Genomic DNA, 22,981 nt, shown 5'->3' on the forward strand with positions numbered 1-22,981 from the left:
TTTTAAAAATATAATTCCTTGATTTTTTTTTACCGAGAGGAGGGGAGAGTTAGAAACATTGATGAGAGAAACACGGGGATGTGCTCGCAACCAAGGTACATGCCCTTGACCAGAATCGAACCTGGGACCCTTCAGTCCGCAGGCCAATGTTCTATCCACTGAGCCAAACCAGTCTTGGCCATTGGTTGATTTTGTATGTGCACTGAGCAGGGATCCAACCTAAACCTTGGCATAGCTGAAGGATGCTCACTACCTGGCCGGGCCTACTATAAACTTCTTAAATGAACACTTATCTCCAGATATGTGGCACCGCACACAGAATTCTCATACCGATTAACGAACTATAGAGGAACTTCAGATATCTAAGCCTGGGAAGGCAGATTTTTGGATAAGGGAGTGGTCTATAAGAAGAATGATACCATTAGTGTGAACGACCTAACCTGCCCTCATAGGAGGAGTAAAACAGCAGTCTTGTGGAGCCTAAGGAAGCCGGAGGCAATAACAAAGTCCATGAAACGTGTTATCTTTAATCTTTTTTTTTTTTTTTTTTTTTTTTTTTTAATTCATGGTAGGCTCCTACAGACAACTTCTGCTTGGAAACTAAATCGCCATCTAGTTATTTTAGAATTGAACTAACTGCTCACCCAATCCAATCCTTCCATTTCTTTCACAGATGTCAGTCCTACATTATGGTATGAAGATTTCATCTCCTCCAGTTTTGTCCTTCATATTTATTGCTCCACCCCAATAAATCTTACATATTTAATCACACCATGACATCCGATTTTGGAAGACCCAAACTGATACATTACAAACTGAAAGGAATGTATTATAAATTAGAAGATGTGTAAGAATAGATTTTAAAATTTCTTTTTCCGATTCTTAGTTTAATGTATGATGTAAGGACACACACTGTTTTAAAAGCAAAATACAGAGCCTTTGGATTTTATATATGAAGTTTTAATTAAGAAGAAACAAAAATTTATTCAGATCGACTTATTTGAAATTACATCTAAGAAGAAATCTAACTTTAGGATTTGAAATAAAAATGGCAACAGTCTTCTTTTTGGATAAGGGGTGAATCATACAAGCCTGATTGACAAGGGCACTAATAGCTTTGTAAAGTTACTACTTAAACTCTGTATATTCAAATATACATCAAGTTAATACTTGGTTTATACAGAATTTCTCCAATTCTAGCAAAGTTAGCATACTGTAAGTAACCTTGAGTTTTACACTCTCTCAAGTCTGAAAGCTCAGATTTTATTATAACCACTGCAAAATAATTACAGGCATACCTTGGACATATTGCAGGTTCAATTCCAGACTACTGCAATAAAATATCGAAATGAAACAAGGGGGTTCCCAGTCATATAAAAATTATGTTTACACTATATTGTATTAAGTGTACAATAGCATTAGGTCTAAAAAGTATATACCTTAATTTAAAAATACCCTATTGCCAAAAATGCTAACCATCAAACAGAGTTGACAAAGATCACTGGTCACAGATCATAACAAATACAATAATGAAAGTTTGAAATATTGAATTACCAAGTGTGACACAGAGACACGAAATAAGCAAATACTGCTAGAAAAAAGGTGCTGATAGACTTGCTTGATACAGGGCTGTCACCAATCTTCAATTAAAAGATCTCCAAATCTGCAAAATGTAATAAAGTGAAGCGCAATAAAATAAGGTATGCCTGTATCTTTACTTCCTGCAAGTGTAATTAACTTTTAAAATAACTTAGGCAAACATCAATTTTACATAAACCTTATTAATTGCAAGTCTTCATCTAATTGCAGACTCTACACCATCAATTCAAAATGTATTATCTCTATTGTTATATCAAGCCATGAAAACCTATTACAGACTATAAGTGAATGTGAATCTGCGGGGTCCACTAAGGAGATACTTTGAAAACCTACTAACACATTAGCACTTAACAGCTGTACAGAAATTATTTTCAAGTATGCTCCAAGGGTCACTTCTTAACTGAACAATTCAGAAGTCAAGTGACAAGTATTATCTACATTTTATATGCCAGGAAATGAAGACAAAGATTTAGGATTGGGTAACCTATTGAAAAGAAAAACACAACAAAACAAAACCAATTCTGGCTTCATTTGAAATAATATTAATGTGCACCAAATCCCTTTCAATTGGTTTATACCCATTAGAAACCAACGCATATCAAAAGAGTTACCTGCGTGTTGTGCCCAATATCTTAATTTGTTAGAAGAGTAGACAGATTCTTGTAGTGTTGCTCATTTCTAGTAGGTCATTAAAAAAGTAAACCCTTTGTTCTGGCTGGTTTTGCTCAGTGGATAAAGCATCAGCCTGAGAACTGAAGGGTCCCTGGTTCAATTTCCATCAAGAACATATGTCCAGGTTGTGGGCTGGGTCCCCAGTAAGAGATGGCCAATCAATGATCCCCTCATCACTGATGTTTCTATCTCTCTCCCTTTCTCTCTGAAGTCAATAAAAAATATATTTTAAAAAGTAAACCCTTTGTGCTTTCTGTTAATTCTTTAGAAATAAAAATGATTGTAAAACTCATATTAAAATCAAAATTACAAAGATGTTGTTTTTTCAAAGTAGAAACAATTTGTTTGACTTAAAATCTTTTATTCATTTGGGCACTAAATTACCTAACACACAGGATATTTTAAATTTCAGCACTGTTTTCTTTATGTTGTCTCATGGAATCTTTTAAGTACTTTCCTATGAAATTTGGTCTATCAAAAATCAATACATAGCTGACTTGACTAATTATAGCTTAAAATGACAAAATATTTTAAATGAAAACTAAGCATATTATTCATGAGTTAGGTCTCAAAGTTTTGGTTTCATAGGAAGGAAGCTATTATGTGGATCTATAAAATGATCCAAACTCCAGAGACAGGAAGCTGTTAACTGGATTTATTTTAATGGCTTTGGCTCTTGAATAAATGATAATGGTTTGTTCTTCTTATAAAAAGGAACGGAGCCCGGCTGGCGTGGCTCAGCAGTTGAGTGTACACCTGTAAACCGGGAGGTCACTGTTTGATTCCTAGTAGGGGCACATGCCCAGATCGACGGCTTGATCCTGTGTGGGGTGTACAGGAGGCAACTGACCAATGATTCTCTCACATTGATGTTTCTCTCTCTCCCTTCCACTCTAAAATCAATAAAAATATTTTTAAGACTTAAAAAAATGGAATTTATATAATGATGAATCTTAATTGCCACATTTGTTTTACTTTTTAAAGGATTTCTAATTTCTAAGGCATTTTCTATTATTATTTATAATAAGAAGTCAAAACTTTAACTGAAAGCCATTCTTGGACCACAATTTGCTATCAGCTGAAATTCAGGAAAGAACACAGGACTGATCACTAAATCAATAAATCTAGCCGTAGGCTGACTAAAAGCTTCCTTTAATCTTCCTATTAAGTCTTCCTTTAAATTAAACCATTCCCATTATGAATTATTTAAGTGAATGGTACAGGTATAGAAAGGTCACACGATTCTTCATACAAAAATACTCAAGAAACCTAAAAAAATCCATCACCATATTTTCGGAATTATAGTATGAATCAGCTTAAAGCTTAAAAAGGGGAGTGAATTAATGTCCTGAAAAGCTTTGGAGAGAAATAGAAGTCAAGTTTATTTCCTGATTTGTGCAGGATGATTCCCAAAGTGCAGTTAAGTGTGTGGTCCAGACTAGCTATTAGAGATTAAGTAGTTCCCTTTCACTGTCAAGGCTTTTCCCTGAGGTAATGCCTAAATTCTTAAGTTTAATATTTTATCGTTTCTTTTAGCCTCATTCTCTTTTAACAGTAAGCCTACATATTTCCACCATGATGGTTTTTCAATTCTAGAATTTACTTTTTCAATTGTCACAATATCTTAGAGTTACTGCTTAGGTTTGCGTGGGAGCACACTGACCACCAAGAGGCAATAACTCTAAAGACAAAATTTATATATATTGGTGTCTTTCCACATTGTCCCTCTCAGAACTTATTCATTTTACTTACATATTCCATAATTGCATTTTAAAATGAGTTTGTTTCTGAATACTGGATGCTCTTCCAAATATGTCCTCACAAAGTCACTGAGAAAGGGGTTTCCCTTTCTAAATTCAGACCTCTTAAATTAATTTAAAAATTAATTTATGATTACTCTTTTCATTTTCCTTTATGGTAAAGTTTCCTTCCCAAGTATTTATATTTCTACTAGAGGCCTGGTGTACAAATTCATGCACAGGTGGGGTTCCTTAGCCTGACCAATGGGGGAACCGGCGGTGGGGGGAGGGCATGGGAGGTTGGCTGTGGGAGCACACTCACCACCAAGGGGCAGCTTCTGTGTTGAGCATCTGGCCCCTGGTGGTCAGTGCATATCATAGCAACCGGTCAACCAGTCATTCGGCCACTTAGGCTTTTATATATAGGTTTTCCAGGTTTCTTTTTACTGTAGTAAATACCAAAGAAAAATGCAAACCATTTCAGAGTAAATGAGTCTGTTTCCTGCTCTCATTTATTAGATCATTTACTTTGAGGCTATATATATGGCAGTATTTTGAAAATGTTAATAGCTATTAATATCTTGAAATTGAGAAAGCCAAAGAAAATATATTACAACTATATGAAAAGCTACTTAGATTTTGATTTTTATATAAACACCAATTTTTACCATTATAAAAGACAACATAATTATGCTTCATTTTTCTTTATAAAATACCTTTTAACAGAATATTTGTTTTTGTCATTCCTTAGGTTTTTCTGTACTGATAAAAAATTATTTTTAAAGAAAAATATTTAAAATAATTGTTTCATAGAAACAGAAAGTGTCATTATCAAATTCTGATAAAAAATTATAATCATGGGTAGAGTCTTACCATACTATTAATTTTCTTTCACCAAAGATAAGTATTTAGGAAGTGTAATATCAGTAAATAAGATAAGCTTCTCAGTGAACTACAAAAGTGCCACAATAAAGATGAGGTAGTATGAGACTTTTCTTTTGTAAAAGGAAAATAGCATCTTTAGAAGAGATATTTATCCTGATATTGGTGTTGAAAGCCTGAGCCTCATCTGCTAAGAAAGGAGCTATTCTCATAGTTACCCTTCACTGGAACCAAGACAATCTTGAGATCACCGAGAAAAAAAAATGGTAGAAGATAATGGAAGCAGATGTTCTTGGTTTAATTTTGCGGTAATTGCTAAAAATTTATTTTAACACTATTATTGAAAAATGCTATATTAGCAGAACTTCAGGAAATAGAAATGTTACTTCAACATAAAAGCAATGATATTTAAGAAACATTATAACTTGGAAATTTGAGTCAAAATTTTTTCAATCTAGGCAGAAAGTTTCCTATTACAGCTAAACTAGCATCAAGAAATTACTATATGTAAACAGCTCATCAGAAGAAACAATTGTCTAGGAAATTTATTGTTCATTGATTCTTTAAAAAAGAGGGGATAGATAGGATATTACTTCATTTATCTTACATAGGGATAATGGTGTTTCTAAAAATGCTTTCCTGTTCTTGGAATAGTATATTTAAAATATTACACCTGTTGCCTAGTACTGTTCAGTATCGCCTAAGCCAGGGGTCTTCAAACTACGGCCCGCGGGCCACATGCAGCCCCCAGGGGAGTTTGATCCTGCCCGCCAGGTTTTTTGGGCAGTGAGCGCAGCCAAGGTGTTACAGTAGGAATTAGTAGTTCATATAGTCCGGCCCTCCAACTCTCTGAGGGACCGTGATCTGGCCCCCACTTTAAAAAGTTTGAGGACCGCTGGCCTAAGCCATGTAGCTCTCAAAATCTTTTCCTTTTATTGAAGCTACAATAAAGACATGTTAATTCTGAAGATAGGAATAATTATTTGAAACTTGGATTAAAAATAATATTAAGCTTTCTGAATACTAAGCTCTATGATCACTTCTTGAATCTTTATTCAAGTTCATTTAAAAATTATGAAAACTTATTTAGGGACCAATGAAAATGTGTGGCTGTTTATAAACTATAGTATCTCCCCAAGTAACAGACTGAGTTTTTATAAATGAGCTAAGTAGAAGCAACAGTTCATAAGTAAATAAGTAAAAAAACCCACAACTGTTTTAGTACTTTAGTAACTACTAGTTACTAACAGTGTTATCATTATTTTTAAAGCTCTCAGTGAGAAAGGAACAATATTTATGTTTCAGGTTTTAAGGGGGACCTATTAAAGGAATAACAAATGACCATTCCACATTGTAGAAGAATACATTCACCTCCAAAAATGTTATGCTCCATTTGATTCTTACTGATGAGATTAATCAAATTTAGTAATCCCGTTTTAGAGTTAATATTTAAAATACTGTAAAAACACACTGAGTTAGATTTTAAGCTATGTTTTTACCTTTAACATCCCTATTAGTAAATTACAAATCAATTACATTAGTATGGATTGTGAATCACAACACTCAGCTTTACTGAAGAATTTGAAAACAACTCTGGAAAGGGGGATGTGGAAACCATATTTTATGTATAGGAAAGCAAATGGCATAGGTTAACAAAGCATTTTACATGTAGGAAAGGACATAGGATTATTTTTAAAGGAAATAACAAAATACAAATTATTAACCGTGTTTACAAAGTCTACCAGTTTTCAAATATCTCCGGTTCTTAAGCAAATTACAATTAAGAAAAGAAAAAAAGAAATTAAGTAAATACCCTACAGAATAAAAACAAAAACCTTGGTCAAAAATATCCATTAACCCTTAGTGTGTAACCTTAAACAATTAGTGTATTATAAGAAAAATAAACAGATCTGGAAGCAAAATTTAGGGCAGAGGTTTATTTCGGACTCTTAACTGCCCTTATAGAAAAATTCAAAGTAGTATTAAGAAAAATAAGATATCAAATTCCCATGTTCCTACCCTTTACCTAGAATTGTTGTTTTGGTGCATCAATCCTGAGTACTCTAACTTTTGATTTATAGTGATATTCCTTCAGATATAATTTCATAGAAGAAGGAATTGGAAGGGCGTCAATGCCATCGTAAGTTGTACAGTTACAAATAACTGTTCTGCATATATGCTGTAGGGGAAAGGGGAAAGTCCGAATTAAGGGAGTGGATAAAAGTGGTTCAAAGAACATACAGGCACTTGGGTCCTTATAATGTTCTAGGAGCCCAGTAATATCAGGGGAATGGAAGACACAAGGATCATGTGCATCAAAGCTAAAGTTGTGATTCCACTGTTCAATCCTTGCATGAAGGGAACGACTATAGCGTCTGAAACTAACAGAGAATAAATAGTCTTCCTGTGCTGAGTCTCGAAGTAAAAAGGTACCCTCTGGTTTTCCTTCTAGGAGAGCTTCAGCTGCATATTTATCCATAACTCCCCAGTAACATGGATTGTTATTGATCTGAAGGAGGTCTGGTACAAGACAGTGGACATAGTCAATCTGGGTGTGGTACTTAGGAGTTGTTCCCAACTGAAGGATTTCTTCATCCATTTCCCATTTGGGTTTGTTTCTTTTCCTGGAACTTGTGCAAAGTGTTGTAATTTCATCATCTGAATCCATATCACTGTCTTCTATGCTATTATTTGAAACCAGGTTCATCAAAGAGCCAGCCACAGGACCACTACATGAAGCATCGTTGGTGGTTATAACACAGGGCTGAGCATCGGGATGTGAGAAACAGTTCATCTCTTCTTCCATGCTTCTTCTTTGTGTTAGCTGACCATCCCTCAATTCACTCGGAGACAAATCTGTGCTTATCAATTCATCTGGTTTGGGGTTTATAGGAGCAGTGTGTCGTTTAATAAAATGCCACCTAAAGGCTAAATCTGATCGAGGTGGGAAAGGACACTTATCTAACATGAGTTCGCTGATATGAATTTTCCTTTTAGATGGAAGCCCCGAAGAGTGCCGACTACTACAATTCTTTATTGGGAAGCACTGCCCCACGGCATCTTGCAGTTTCTGTTTAAGAGATCGGCCTAAAAACCTATGCCCACAAGAATGATCTAAATCCAACTCGATGGATGAACAGCTGTGCTTTCTTTCTTGGCTCTGTAAAGGAACTTCAGTTTTCTCTATAACATCTACTGTTTCAGCATCTGAAAAATTTTCACTCTTTTTTGACCAAGATAACTTCTTACCACTCCACACATAACCATCCTTTCTGTCAGCACTTCTACTCCGACTAGTTTTGGGCCTGACATCTAAATTTTTACTATTACTTTCACTATTTTCTGCCATTTTAAGAAATTATCCAAAAATTCCAGTGTTATAAATACTGCTTTTTCAATTTTTCTGGCAGGAAGTTTCTTCTGGGCACTTTCTGGATATACCTAAGGGGAGGAAAAAAAATTATTAATCATTGTCTTTCACATTATATAGTTTACATAGTAAGACCCAATTATACCCAAGATGAAAAAGCATAATTAGTACACGAAAAAGATGCCAAGTCTCCTCTATTAGCCAAAACATATGCTCAAAATGGATATAATTTCTAGTGTTGAGGTACATCTTATGCCAATCTCTTTTTAAAACCCTTATATTTTTTATTTCATAGAAAACCAGTCAATAGGTTGTAAGAGACACTGAGAAATCTGTGAGCTGGTGTTTGAAGTCCACTATCCTATATAGTTTTCTTCACTTCCCTCCCCTTGTTTTTATTCCTATTTATTGAAAATGTGAAGTTTTAAGTTATAAAGAACTTATAAAATTATCACCACTGAATAGTACAAATGCCACATAGCATTTTTCAATGCAGTTTTTGTTGTTGTTGTTGTTTTTTTGGGGAGGAGGAAAGTTTCCAATTTTTATTTACAAAAGACAGAAATAATAGCTATCATGTTTCAGATCACTCTGAGACAACCAGTGCTATCAAGTTCCAGCACGCCCCAAAATATTTTTTTTAGCTATTTTTTCTTCCAGGAAATGAAGAATATCCACTGAAGTTTTGAAATGCTAAAAAAACAAAATAAAAAAGAAACGGAGTTAGAAAGGAAAAGAGGGAGGGAAGAAAAGAAAGAGAAGGAAAAAGAAAAAGGAAGAAAGAGGGAGAAAGAAAGAGGAGGAGGAAGTCTGACACCCATTATGATATCCTAGTTTCCTTGGGAATCAGAGGCCCTGGTTTTGAGAAACACTTAAGTCAGAGGAGTCTAAGTATCTTCTTAGAGTAGGATAGTTATTTTCCTTTTCAAAGTTGGACAGGCATATGCCCTTCTATAGAGTTTCTTAATCTATCCTTCTGATGGGGAAGGATTAAATATGTGCTAAAGAAACCTTCTAGCTCAGGCAAGCTCCTAACCACCTTGGCTAAAGGTGAAGTTTTTTGGAGTTGGAGTGGTGGTATTTGGCATCAGCTGAATTTCAGCGTCTACCCACATTTTGGTGCCACAAGCTTTTGGGGAGGAGACATCAGGCCAACTTGAGGCAAAACGAAGTTAATCACCTTGTAATCTGCTTGAAGCCAGAGACTCTATATTCTATGTCAGTTTTTTCTCCAATATCACTACAGAAGCTGGCACACAGTATAAATAGATTGATGATAATGTATTAAAAACCACGAAGTACTATAAACCACCCAATGAAAAAAAAAATCAAAGTACCTGTGGAAATGGGCAATGTTCTATACACCCATTTAGATGATTCATGTTTAATGTTCAGGTAAAGACTTTAACAATGAACAAAACTCCAATAATTCCAATGTAGTTTTGTCAATTGATTTCAATAACTAGTCAACTTCACTATCAATCTAGGCAGTTTTTGGAAAATACAGAATTGGACAAAAATTTGTTATTTCTCTCTCCCTTCCCTCCCTCCCTCCCCCCCCCTCTCTCTTTCTCTCTCTCTCTCTCTCACACACACACACACACACACACACACACACACACACACTTGTATTCTTCTTGATAATTCTGACAAACAAGCAGATACATTTCTATGGGGCAATGCCTTTCCTATGAAATTGGCTAGATATACTAAAATTTACAATGTAAAATATTGAATTTTATTAAGACTAATGCTAATGATTAATCATAGATGAAATTTACTTAATTATTATTAGGTGGAATAAGATTTAAGTCCCGAATTGGGGGGAAGGGTTCTATAATTTCAAATGTTTTGAAATTAAAGTTGAGTTTTGTGACTAAGAAAATCAATCACATTCAACATTTTGATTATGATTAAGTTTCTGATTATGTCAGAGGAACATCAATAATCCCAGCAGTTAAGTAAATGTTTAGAGCCACTTGAATCCTTTTAAGGCAGTTGGGTTTGAAACAAGCATCTGCAGTGGCATATGATTGTTACACGCTTAAAGTGTGATCTGATGACACAGATTTGCTATATAAAGTACTGCATTTCTAAACTGAATAGCATCTAATAATTTACTTATTGTTTTGATTTAGTAAATTCACGGATATATAATCATTTAAAGTCCATAAGGGAAAATATTTAAAATAGAATTTTGAAAGAAACATCACCACTTAACATCACAAACACTAAAATTATACTCAACAGTATGCTTTGGCTAATCATAGACTAAATTCCACTAAACAGAAAAACAACAACAAGCAGAAGCAACAAAGTAATCTGAAGAAAATGAAGTCACTGATTAGAAGAGACACTTCTGTTACTGCCTAGGAGCTTACACTCTAATATATTTTTTAAGATAAATGATAATAAAGGAGAGCCAAAACCGGTTTGGCTCAGTGGATAGAGCGTTAGCTTGCAGACTGAAAGGTCCCAGATTCAATTCCGGTCAAGGGCATGTACCTTGGTTGTGGATACATCCCCGGTAGGGGGTGTGCAAGAGGCAGCTGATCGATGACTCTCTCATCGATGTTTCTAACTCTCTATCCCTCTCTCTTCCTCTCTGTAAAAAATCAATAAAAACAAAAAAAGATAATAAAGGAGGTCCATGAGCGGTAGAAATAAGAGACCAGCACCTGCACAGCCATTAAATTATGATTCAGGGCAAACATACAAACAAAGGAATGATGAGTGATATTTTTTGTTACTATTACATAATTTCAAATTTTAACTCAGCACAAGAATATGGAAATCATATCATTTAAGGTTTGAAATGCTTTTATTTTACTTATTTAAAAAGTACTAAAATAGCAGTTAATTAAATATATGACCATCTCTATTCCACTGGGTGTGAGCTCTATCTTGCCTCCTTGCTACCTCAAAATTGTGTCAGTTCTACATCACAGCTAAGCTCTCTAACCTCTATTCTTTATTTTATTTTATTTTTATTTTAGGAAGGGGGGGGGGGGAACATTAGCCAGTTGCCACCTACATGGGCTCCATCAGGAATATGAACTGCCACTTTTTGGTGTATGGGACCATGCTCCAACCAACTGAGCCACACCAGCCAGGGCTAACCTCTATTCGTAATAACATTTCCCACCTTTACCTACTTAAATTTTTCTGTGCCTTCAAACACAACCAAGTTTTCTATAAAATCTTTTAGTGATTATAATGCTTCTTCTAGTTATAACTGCTGCTTTCCATTACTACATTTCTTAATGAGTAGTATAACTTGATTTACCCTCGAAATGAAAGCAGCTGCCCCGCCCCCTATAAATGAGAAATAAAAACACAAATTCTGTCTTCAATTAAATTGAAAGATATCTACTACAGAACGTGTGAGTAGAGAACAGAGTGGAAAATGGGGAATTAGGTTGAAAATCTGCATGACAGCAATTAGATCTCTATGGTTCTTACTCTGTCACTTAGAGTAGATGAGATATTCGGAGAAACTGAACCAGAGAGGCGGATATCAGGATTTTGGATATCAGACAGTAAGGGCAGAGGGGAGGTTTCGGACTGAAATTAGAATGAAAATTCCTCTTTCCCTTAACAGGGAGAAACAATGGCCACAGAGAAAAGACCTATAGTGCTGCTATCTGGGAATACTCGAATAAAAAGCTAGAAGGCCAGCCAAACCTGCAGTGAACCTCACCAGTTCACAAGCCCCGCCCACTCAGGCGCAGCTTTTCAGGCATTGCTGTGCTTCATTCACTCTAGAATATGAATGCTCACAGGTTATCAGTTTTGAAGAAAGCCTGTAATATAAACAACGGGGACTAAAACATAAGGAACCTGGAGAAGGCAGTAACCATAAAAGGAGCAGAAAATTAAGTTGACTATTTCCAAATGAAAAGAAGGTATTACACCTAAGAATGAATAAGAGAAGGTGCAGGACAATCAGAGAATAAAGGTTTGCAAATTAAAATCACAAATGCAGAAATAAAACACTCAATAGGAAAGTTAGAGGATGAGTTGAGAAAATAAGAAAATAGTGATTAAGACAAGGAAGCTAAGATTAGACGATCAGAAAGTGCAGGGGCCTCAGCTGCCCGCAGTGCACCCTGGGAAAGCAACAGCACCAGACCCAACATGGCAGCCAGCAGGAGGCTGATGAAGGAGCTTGAAGAAATCCGCAAATGTGGGATGAAAAACTTCTGTAACATTCAGGTTGATGAATCTAATTTACTGACTTGGCAAGGGCTTATTGTTCCTGACAACCCTCCGTATGATAAGGGGGCCTTCAAAATCGAAATCAGCTTTCCAGCGGAGTACCCATTCAAACCACCGATGATCACATTTAAAACAAAGATCTATCACCCCAACATCGATGAAAAGGGGCAGGTCTGCCTGCCAGTAATTAGTGCTGAAAACTGGAAGCCAGCAACCAAAACCGACCAAGTAATCCAGTCCCTCATCGCACTGGTAAACGACCCCCAGACCGAACACCCGCTTCGGGCTGACCTAGCTGAAGAATACTCTAAGGACCGAAAAAAATTCTGTAAGAACGCCGAAGAGTTTACAAAGAAATACGGAGAAAAGCGACCTGTGGACTAATATCTGCTGTGACTGGTTGCAGGGAGTGTGAGCAGAGACCCTGAGCGGCGCATTCAGACCCTCTGCCAAGCAGGCCTCTGCGGAACATGGACACGGGCCACCACCTGGCGTTCGCTTGCGGCAGTTACTAACTTCCTACAGTTTTCTCAACCCAAAGTGGTCTAGGTAACCTGTAAAGAAAGGATTAAAACTTATTTAAGATGTTCTAGTTCTGCTTTCTTTGTTTAAAAATCACTTTTAATGTAAAAAAAATTTAGAGGATCAATAGACATTTCATAGAAAATAACAAAATGTAGGGGGGAAATTATCAAAGAAACTGTATTAGAACATAAGCCTCTATAATGAAAGAGCCCATTGAGCACTCAGTAATGCTGGGGGGAAATACACATAAAGTTACATTATTCTAAAATGTTAGAATCCTTAAGGTAAAGAGATAACTAAAGTCTTCCTACCTTATAGCTAACAATACTGTTCTGTATACCTACTTAAAAATTTCGTTGAAGCCAAGGCCGGTTTGGCTCAATGGATAGAGCGTCGGCTTGGGGACTGAAAGGTCCCGGGTTCGATTCCGGTCAAGGGCATGTACCTTGGTTGCGGGCATATCCCCAGTAGGGAGTGTGCAAGAGGCAGCTGATCGATGATGACTCTCTCATCGATGTTTCTAACTCTCTATCTCTCTCCCTTCCTCTCTGTACAAAATCAATAAAATATATTAAAAAAAAAATTCGTTGAAGAGGATAAACCTCAAGATAAGTGTTCTTACCACAGTAAAAGAAAATAATAAGTAAATGACTAAATAAAAGTAGCTTCCACCCCAGTAAAGTCTTCATGAAGGAGAAAAGTCATAGTCAAAGAACTAAATAAAATGGCCTTTGGTTTCTCAAGAGTAACCCTGGCAGCTAGAGACTAGTTTCCAACCTTGAAGAGATAACCAGCCAAACAATCACATATGAGGATAAAATAAAAACATTTCCAGATGTGCAAAGTATCAACAATTTTACCTCATCTTGGATAAAGTGCTCTTCTAAAATTAGGTTGTAAAGTCAAAACAAAGGAAGCAACACAGGACATAAGATATTTAACATAGGAGAGGAAGGTATTCAGAGCTTCTAGAGAGCAAGTCATTCATATATACACACAAGGACAATAAGGCTCCAAGGTGGAAAATCTTAAGTGAAAAAAATAGAATTGACTTCTGGAAAATTCAATTGATAAGCAACAGAAAAAGAATTGGGAAATTACTGATTACAAAAAAATTAAAACATACAAGAAATAAAATAGAATTATCAAACATATGGCTCAACAGTGAATGATATTTATAGTCACCAAAATTGTGATATAACTATAATAAAAGAATGGTAAGAAGAGACTAAAATAGAGGTAAATCCTCATGTATCACAGGAACTCATATAAGATAATGTCTAATGATGAATCAAGAAAGCATAGTATAAACATTTAGAAGCATGAAAGAAATAATCAGAAAAACAGTTAAATAATTTGAAAGTAGATGCCTTTGGGATGGGCAGGATAGAAGTGCAGTGTTTGCAAGCTTATCTAAGCCTTTCAGCTTAATTTAATTTTTAAGCTAGGTGCATATGTCATTTTGATAAAATAAATTTAAAGTAATTTATACTCACTGTGAAAAATCCAAGGTAGACAAAATTGTAAAGAAAAATGTAAAAACTATTCATAATCCTACCATCCAGTAACAATTTTTAACATTTTCAGTATCTGTATCCATGTATATGACAAAAAGTTCTTTTATATTTTATTGATTTTTTACAGAGAGGAAGAGAGAGGGATAGTTAGAAACATCGATGAGAGAGAATCATCGATCAGCTGCCTCTTGCACACCCCCTACTGGGGATGTGCCTGCAACCAAGGTACATGCCCTTGACCGGAATCGAATCTGGGACCTTTCAGTCCGCAGGTGGACGCTCTATCCATTGAGCCAAACCGGTTTCGGCGACAAGGAAGAAGTTCTACAACACGGTGACAGCAGGCATTAAAAATATGGTTTGAGTCCAATTTATTTTATACCTAGCCTTATGACCCTGAAACCTTAGTTTCTTTGTAAAGAAGACGTACTGATGCTATCTATTTCATTGGGCTGCTGGAGAAATAATGTATATAAAGTACTAAGCTCAGATTCTAAATGTGTTATGTATTCAATAAATGTTAACATTTAAAGCATCAAAGCCAATTTTAGACTCATAATGAAGAAATCACAGAATATGTCTCTAGCCCAATGCAAACCATAGTTTATGAGCAAATATAATTTTTAGAAGGACAACTGTTCTTCAAAGTAAAAAAGTCAATATGCCAGATACTGAAACTCAACAGACCATAAAGATACAAAGCAATCTGACTTTTCCTCCCAGATAACTATACATATTTACATGCTAACATTACAGGTTTACTTTGGCAAGGCTTACCAACTTGTATACAATAGGTACCAATCAATCAAGTATCTCTGAATTTTAGGTTAACCATTCTTACTTGTGCTTAGGGCTGCAGGTGTCCATAAAATAAAGTGAAAAATATCATTTCCTTAAATTTTCCACACATTTACCTGAACTTAAAGTTAATGCACAGAAAATCTTTTATCTTTTGCATCTTTTACAGGGTTATTCTTTTGCTGGAAAACTAAGTTCATGTTTCAGAAGTCCTAGTTTTTAAAACTGTTATGGCAAAAAGTGATTTGACAAGACATACATAGCATATCAATATATGGGCCAAAATGTCACTTAATGTTGTAGTTTTCAAAGTATGAATAAAATTTATTTTCAATTTGTATTTCTCTAAAAGTTAGAAACATTAAAATTTATAAATACTGGATATATGGTTTAGAATGTCCCAATCACTCATTGTCAGATGGTGCGCTGTTTCTGAGGTAAGATTTGGAGTTTCAAAAAGCTGAGAACTTGATTTCATCCTCTCCATTTCTTTATTCACTTTTCAGTGTATCACAACTGCTTGCATGTTGCTGAATAGATTTATAGAATATGTAATCTTAAATAAGAGAATCTTTATAATACTTTGTAAATAAACATGATTATGGAATTTTATAACACACAAGGTTTGCTAATTATCTCAGGGCAAAATACGTAAGTTTTGAATTTTTAAGACGAGTTATACAATTTTCTTTTACAAAATGACAAGTGTTCTAAATGTGATGAATTTTACTGGGATAACAGCTTTTAGAAGTTACTTAGCAGATCTATTAAGAAAGAAAGGCTAGCACAAGACTTCGAAGAGGACTCGCTCTAGTGATTGAGGAAGTCCCAGAAACTTCCTGGCCACCTGAACCACACGGCTGTATTGAAAGCACCCGCACCCGAGAGGCTGAGGTAATGCTGGTGGCTTACATCATCATAGGATAAACTTGGACAAGTATCACCCAGGTTACTTTGGGAAAGTTGGTATTCGCCTTAGTTAAAAAGGGACCAGAGCTTCCACCCAACTGTCAACCGTGATACTGGTCAGTGAGCAGAGACAGGTAAATGCTGGCTGTAGCTGCTCCTAACATCGATGGGATGAGATGAGACTTCAAGTTCTGGGGAAGGGAAAGCTCCCAAAGCAGCCTGTCATCCTACAGGCCAAGTTCTCCAGCAGAGGAGCTGAGGAGACGATTAAAGGTGTTGGGGGTGAGGCGGTGGGGAGGTGTATTCTACAATAGTAGCTTGAAGCCACACTGAAGGAAATTCACTAAGTGCTCTTAAAAAAATAAAAAAATAAAAAAGACAGAACAAAACAAAACTGATCACTTCATGGTACAGGAAACATCTTAAAATTACTGAGACAGTAACTGTTTTAAAAAACTTATGCTAAAAAGTTCATTTTAGAAAAACTTTACATGAAGTACCATTTTTATATGGTACAGGAATAATAAATACTTTGAAAGGTACAGATAAATCAAAGATCTTTGTTGGTATCTGCAAAGAGCTTTTTTTTTTTTTAAATTTACATTGGCCTGTGGGTCCTGGATTTGATTCCGTTCAAGGGCACATATCTTGGTTGCAGGCTTGATCCCCAGCCCTGATCAGGGTGTGCAGAAGGCAACCAATCAATGTGTCTCTCACATCAGTATTTCTCTCTCTGTATATCTCTCCCTCTCTCTCTAAAAATCAATGGTGAGGATTAATAAAAAATAAATAAATATGAAAAAAATCACTTGGGAGAAGATTGCTTTGGCTCCTGATTCAATAATTAATTCTTTATGAAGGCAGCTAAGTCACATTTCTCTACAGAGTACACAGTGACATTTTTAAAAAAACATTATTTCTTAATGAGCCAGAGACAAATGTCTAAAATGCAAGTTTATAGAAAAGCCTTTTTTGAAAAAGCAAATTCCCAGATTTAGTAGCCATTTGATCTGTGATTCTAGCACCAACTGTAATGACAGTGATAATAAAATGAACACCTGACATGACCACTGTACTCTAATAAAAAATTTAAACAACATCTAGTAAGTCATATTGAGGCCTGGAAGTAATTTAAATTCAAGATTTCTTTTCTTTTTTAAAAAAATATATTTTATTGATTTTACACAGAGAGGAAATGAGAGGGATAGAGTTAGAAACATCGATGAGAGAGAAACATCGACCAGCTGCCTCTTGCACCGTCCCCCCACTGGGGATGTGCCCGCAACCAAGGTATGTGCCCTTGACCGGATTCGAACCCGGGACCTTTCAGTCCACAAGCCAATGCTCTATCCACTGAGCCAAACCAGTTTTGGCAAAATTCAAAATTTCTATAGAAACCATTTAAAAATCCCATAATTAAAGGTTAAACTTTAGAAAATTCATTTATATTCTCTATGATGTTGGATAAAGGATCATTATTATACATATTAATTCTTCATAGAACTATTAGATTTACAATGGTAATGTACATCTAAGACCAACATTCATGTTAATACTGAGTTAAGCGGAAACTGGTTTGGCTCAGTGAATAGAGCGTCGGCCTGCGGACTGAAAGGTCCCAGGTTTGATTCCGGTCAAGGGCATGTACCTTGGTTGCAGGCACATCCCCAGTAGGGACTGTGCAAGAGGCAGCTGATCAATGATTCTCTCATCAATGTTTCTAACTCTCTATCCCTCTCACTTCCTCTCTGTAAAAAAATCAATAAAATATATATATTAAATAAAAATACTGAGTTAAAATAAATTCAATCCTATAGAGAATCCTATATTACATAAAGAATTCATGATTCTAATAGTAATGCAATCTGGAAACTTTCTTACCAAAACCATGACTGCAAAGTTTACCTGCCATTATGTGCCTCAAATCTCCTTGAAAGCATTCTGATCAGTCTGTGATATTAAATTCTGTGGGTCATAGTTGTTGATAATTGATTATAGTCTGACTAAAGACCTGGTGCACAAAATTCATGCACTCAGAGGGATGGGGGATGGAGGATGGGGGATGGGGGATGGGGAAGGGTGGCCTTCAGCCCAGCCTGTGCCCTCCTGCAGTCTGGGTGACTTTGGGGGATGTCCAACTGATGGCTTAGGCCTGCTCCCAACGAGCCATCAGTCGGACACCCTTAGCACTGCTGTGGAGGCAGGAGAGGCTCCCACCACTGCCACTGTGCTCACCAGCCATGAGTCTGGCTTCCATCTTAGTGGTACTCCCCCCTGTGAGAGTGCACTGACCACCAGGGGGCAGCTCCTGTATTGAGCATCTGTTCCCTGGTCATCAGTGCATGTCAGAACCGGTCATTCTGCTCTTCGGTCAATTTGCATATTAGGCTTTTATATATATATATATATATATATATATATACACACACACACACACACACACACACACACACGCACACATATACACATACACACACACACCAATGGCGTGGTGCATGAAATTCGTGCACATTAAAAGGGGGTTAATTAGAATAAATATTTTAATATTGCTATTTGCCTTTTCTCTATAATAGAAGTGTCAGAGATGAAAGAAAATTAGTAAAATGTACATGAAAATCTTCTTCCTGTCAGAGTCTGGGACATGGCATGGGACCCAGAGTCAAGTACCAGCCCACCTGCGGGGACCTCAAAATTGCACAATACCCATACCCAGCCAGTCCCACCCTCATTGGGTGAGATCCAGACCTGGCTGACCCCAAACCCATCAAACCCAGGTGGGTAGGAGTGCAGCCTCAGTTGCCCTGTCAAGCCCTGCTGCTGCACAGGGGGCATGGCTTAAGTGCATCGGCTTGGCGCCAGGGTGTGGCCTGAGGTCCTCCGTCAAGCCCTGCCAGGCTGGGAGTGCAGTCTGAGATCCTCTGTCAAGCCCCATCAAGTGTGTGTGTGTGTGTGTGTGTGTGTGTGTGTGTGTGTGTTGGGGGGGGGACGGGACGACAGGTTACAGCCTCAGGTCCCCTGATGCTGGGGCAGTGGGTGCACCGTGAGGTCCCCCTTTAAACAACCTGCCAGGCGGGGGATGCAGCCTCAGGTCCCCTAGCCTGGCACCATGGCAGGGGTTGTGGCCTGAAGTCCCCAGCCTGATGCCAGGGTGAGGGACGTGGCCTGAGGTCCCCTGTCAAGCCCCACAGAGTGGATTCTATGGAAACATTTAGATACCACAAGTGGAATAAAGTGGATAGTAAAAAACAAATGAATTTCTTGGAATGATAAAGAAAAAAATATGAAAAATGGGTTTATTTATATGAGAAGATGTCTGAACTAAAAAATTTTTCTAATTACAAAAACACTAAGGTTCATTTTTCAGTATATATTTTAAAGTATAGTTGACCTTTGAACATTGTGGGGATTAGGGGAACTGACCTCCCACAGAGCTGAAAACTTGTGTATAACTTTTGATTTCCCAATAACTTAACTCCTAACAACCTACTGTTGACCAGCAGCCTTATAGATAACATAAATAGTCAACACATTTTGTATGTTATATGTATTACATAATATATATTACTAGTGGCTTGGTACACAAAATTCATGCATAGGGGTGGGGGTGGGGGGTTGTCCCTCAGCCTGGCCTGCACCCACTCCAATCTGGGACCCTTCGTGACTGCTGGTCACCTGCCTCGACCAGCCACTTCGTGCCTGGAGCAGCTGGGTGGCTGCCATCTTTGACCTTCTAATTTGCATATTCCCTCCTGATTGGCTGGTGGGCATAGTGGAATAATGGTTAATTTGCACGTTTCTCTTTTATTAGTGTAGATAATACAAACAAACTCATAGATATTACATAGTATTACTAACACAGAACAAAAAATTAAAAGATGTTAAAAAATGCCTCTTTATTTACATATATAATGATTCATAAAGAAGCAGCAATATGATCGCTTTATGGTAGTCTTGTGTAATTGATACCATTACTTCATGTACCCTAGCCTATACACTAATGAATGAACTGTTATAAAATTTTTATGGCATACAGAATTACAGTCATATTCATAATACAGTATTGGAAACATTGTTATGTATATTTTAAAACCACTTACTTGTGATGATAGGCTGACAAACAGTTTCTCCAATTGTAAGAGTCATGCTGAATAGTAATGTAATTATTGGAAAGCAAGTTATAAAGCAGTTGGAAAACTAACATATTATTAATGTTAAGTATCATTCATCTATGCCTATTTAAGGACAGGCTACCCCCTTCACAATACAAGTTTTGCACATGATGTTCTACACAATGAATATTTAGGTAATGATGATGCACAAAAACGCCTCAAACAATTCTAGCCATACAGTAGAGTTTCATATGCATACACAACAGATCAATTTATTAACTATACAACATGATTATTTATTATTCATTAAGTGGAAGTGGAACATCTTAAAGATCTTCATCCTTGTCTTTAGGTTAAGTAGGTTGAGGACGAGGAAGAGGAGGGGTTGGTCTTGCTATCTCAGGGGTGGCAGACGCAGAAAAAGTGGAGGAGGTGGAAGAGGAGACAAGAGAGGCAGGCACATCAAGTATAAGTTTATGAAAATACATTGTAATTTCTGTCAGATATTTTTGCTTTTTCATTTCTCTGAACATATTTCTATAAGGGACTAAACCTTCTTCCACCATTTGCTTTAGTTTCAATGTCTGTATCACAGAAGTGTCCATCTCATAAAAGAAGTCAAAAGCCACTTTGAATAATCGAAACCCTTTTCTAGATTGTCTAATGTCATTTTGTTTTCTTGTGCTGTTTCTTTTTACGTCTCCTTCCTCATCATCTGGTTCTGGTTTGGAAACACTCATCTCCATCAAGTCATCTTCTATTAATTTCTTTGCTGTGGTGTCTATTAGCTCGGCATTAAAAATATGTTCAGGCAGATATTCTTTCTCCTCAATTATTTTCTTAATGGCCTCTGGGAACTTGTCTGTCTCTTGGTTGGCAGAAGCTGCTTTTCCTGTTATCTTGACATTTATTAAGCCAAATCTCTTTCTAAAACCATCAAACTATTCTTTGCAGGCATGAAGTTCTCTAGCTTTAGATCCTTCATTTTCCTTTTGCTTTAAGATATATGACTTCCCTTTTTCTTGAATCATATTAGAATCTGTAAGTATGTCTTTCTTATTGCAATACTACATAAAATATGCATTTTTCAATACAAGATAAAAAGGTATCTCTCAAAAAGTGCAAGATTTTCATGCTTACTGGTGTAAGCAGCAGCTACAGCTTCACAATTTCATTTCCTTTTTTTTACAATGGTCCTTACATTGGATTCATTTCGTTTGAAATGGTAGGTAACCACAGTTGCAGACCTCAACCTATGACACATATCAAGCAATTCAACTTTTTCTTTTAATGTCATGACTTTTCTCTGCTTCTTTGGAGCACTTCCAAGATCGATAGTGTCATTTCATATGGGTCCATGTTAAGGTTTATGGTATTCAACTAAATATGAAAAAATACCAAGAACCATGAGAGATCAGTTTTTACTGTGATACAGAATTTACTGGAGAGACAAACTTATCACAGTGAGATGATTAGCATCACACAGCCTTTTAAGCAGTTATTCACAACAATTGAGCTTACCACAATAGCAACAGAAAGTGGCTACGAAATTATTACAGTATGTACTGCAGTTAGTTTTATGCAATTATGACTTAATACTGCATCTTTATGTTTCTATTTCTCTCCTTTGTGAATGGCATCATGTATAATCTGTAAATGTTTGTGAATATTTTAATTAATTTTAGCTTTTTATAATACATGTGTATATTTTATGGTAGTATATGTTAAAACAGACTAGTATCTATATATATTTTATGCACTTATGACATCCCTTTTTCTTAATTTTTCGATTTTTGTAGGCTGCGTGGTTCATCTGTGAGTTCTTCCAAATTGTTACAAATCTCCAAAAAATTATCCAATACATTTATATAAAAAAATCCACATGTAAGTAGACCTGTGCAGTTCAAACCTGTGTTGTTCAAGGGTCAACTGTGTCTCCTTTTTTCATGCTACCAGGGCTCATGGGTATTAACTTGAGTTATTTTTGCTTATAAAAATTTTAAGAGGAAGGAGTAAGGGGGAGAGAGAGATAGAAATAGTTATTTGTTGTTCCATGGATTCACTAGTTGCTTCTTGTATGTGCCCTGACAAGGAATCAAACTCACAACTTTGATGTATTGAGATGATACTCTAACAAACTGAACTATCCAGCCAAGGCAGAACTTAATGGGATTTTTTTTTATTTGAAAAGGACTCATTGATTAGTATTACTATGCCCTCCTTCTCCCATTTTCTCACTTACTTTCCTAAAAACAGTTTGCTTTTGTGCAAGGTTCCAAGAGGTCCTTCAGTTAAGAAACCTGCTTAAGAGGACAACCAAAATGGTGGTGGAGTAAGTCGATGCTACATTAACACGTCTCTAGGACAAAACTGGAAGAACAACTATAATACAGAAAAACAATGCTGAATACCAGTTGGAGATAACCCTGATAACCAAGAATGGAAAGAGGAGATCACATAGAGACTGGTGGAAAGTGTGGAGGCACAAATGGGTTGAAGTTCTGGAGGGATATCTCAGCTGTGGGGACTTCCCATTGAGAACTCTGGGGTCTAAACCTTAAGATGGGCTCCCTAGCCCTGAGCACCAGAACTGAGAAAGGTACCCATGTAACATCTGGCTGTGTAAAGCAGCAGGGTTGCTGT

General features: G+C 36.5%; 2 protein-coding genes across 2 annotated transcripts in view; one reads left to right on the plus strand and one right to left on the minus strand.

Annotated features, from left to right (window-relative positions):
* Nucleotides 1–305: 305 nt before the first annotated feature.
* The window catches only part of SOCS4 (suppressor of cytokine signaling 4), a 30,326-nt gene continuing 7,650 nt past the window's right edge, over nt 306–22,981 (minus strand). Inside the window, exons 2-3 of the mRNA XM_084877533.1 lie at nt 5,793–8,333; nt 306–5,592 (exon numbers count right to left, since the gene is read on the minus strand). Of these exons, the coding sequence (XP_084733659.1) occupies nt 6,919–8,241 (1,323 nt within the window). The 5' untranslated portion in view covers nt 8,242–8,333 and the 3' untranslated portion in view covers nt 306–5,592; nt 5,793–6,918. The remainder of the gene's footprint in view (nt 5,593–5,792; nt 8,334–22,981) is intronic.
* On the plus strand, nt 12,400–13,021 carry LOC311631493 (ubiquitin-conjugating enzyme E2 L3-like; the record flags this gene model as incomplete). Its single annotated transcript, XM_084901660.1, has 1 exon — nt 12,400–13,021. The coding sequence occupies one exon, from the start codon at nt 12,400–12,402 to the stop codon at nt 12,862–12,864; it is 465 nt and encodes a 154-aa protein (XP_084757786.1). The 3' UTR covers nt 12,865–13,021.

The sequence above is a fragment of the Pipistrellus hanaki genome, assembly GCF_964339955.1.
Source record: "Pipistrellus hanaki genome assembly, chromosome: 1".
In the NCBI taxonomy this organism is placed as follows: Eukaryota; Metazoa; Chordata; class Mammalia; order Chiroptera; family Vespertilionidae; genus Pipistrellus; species Pipistrellus hanaki.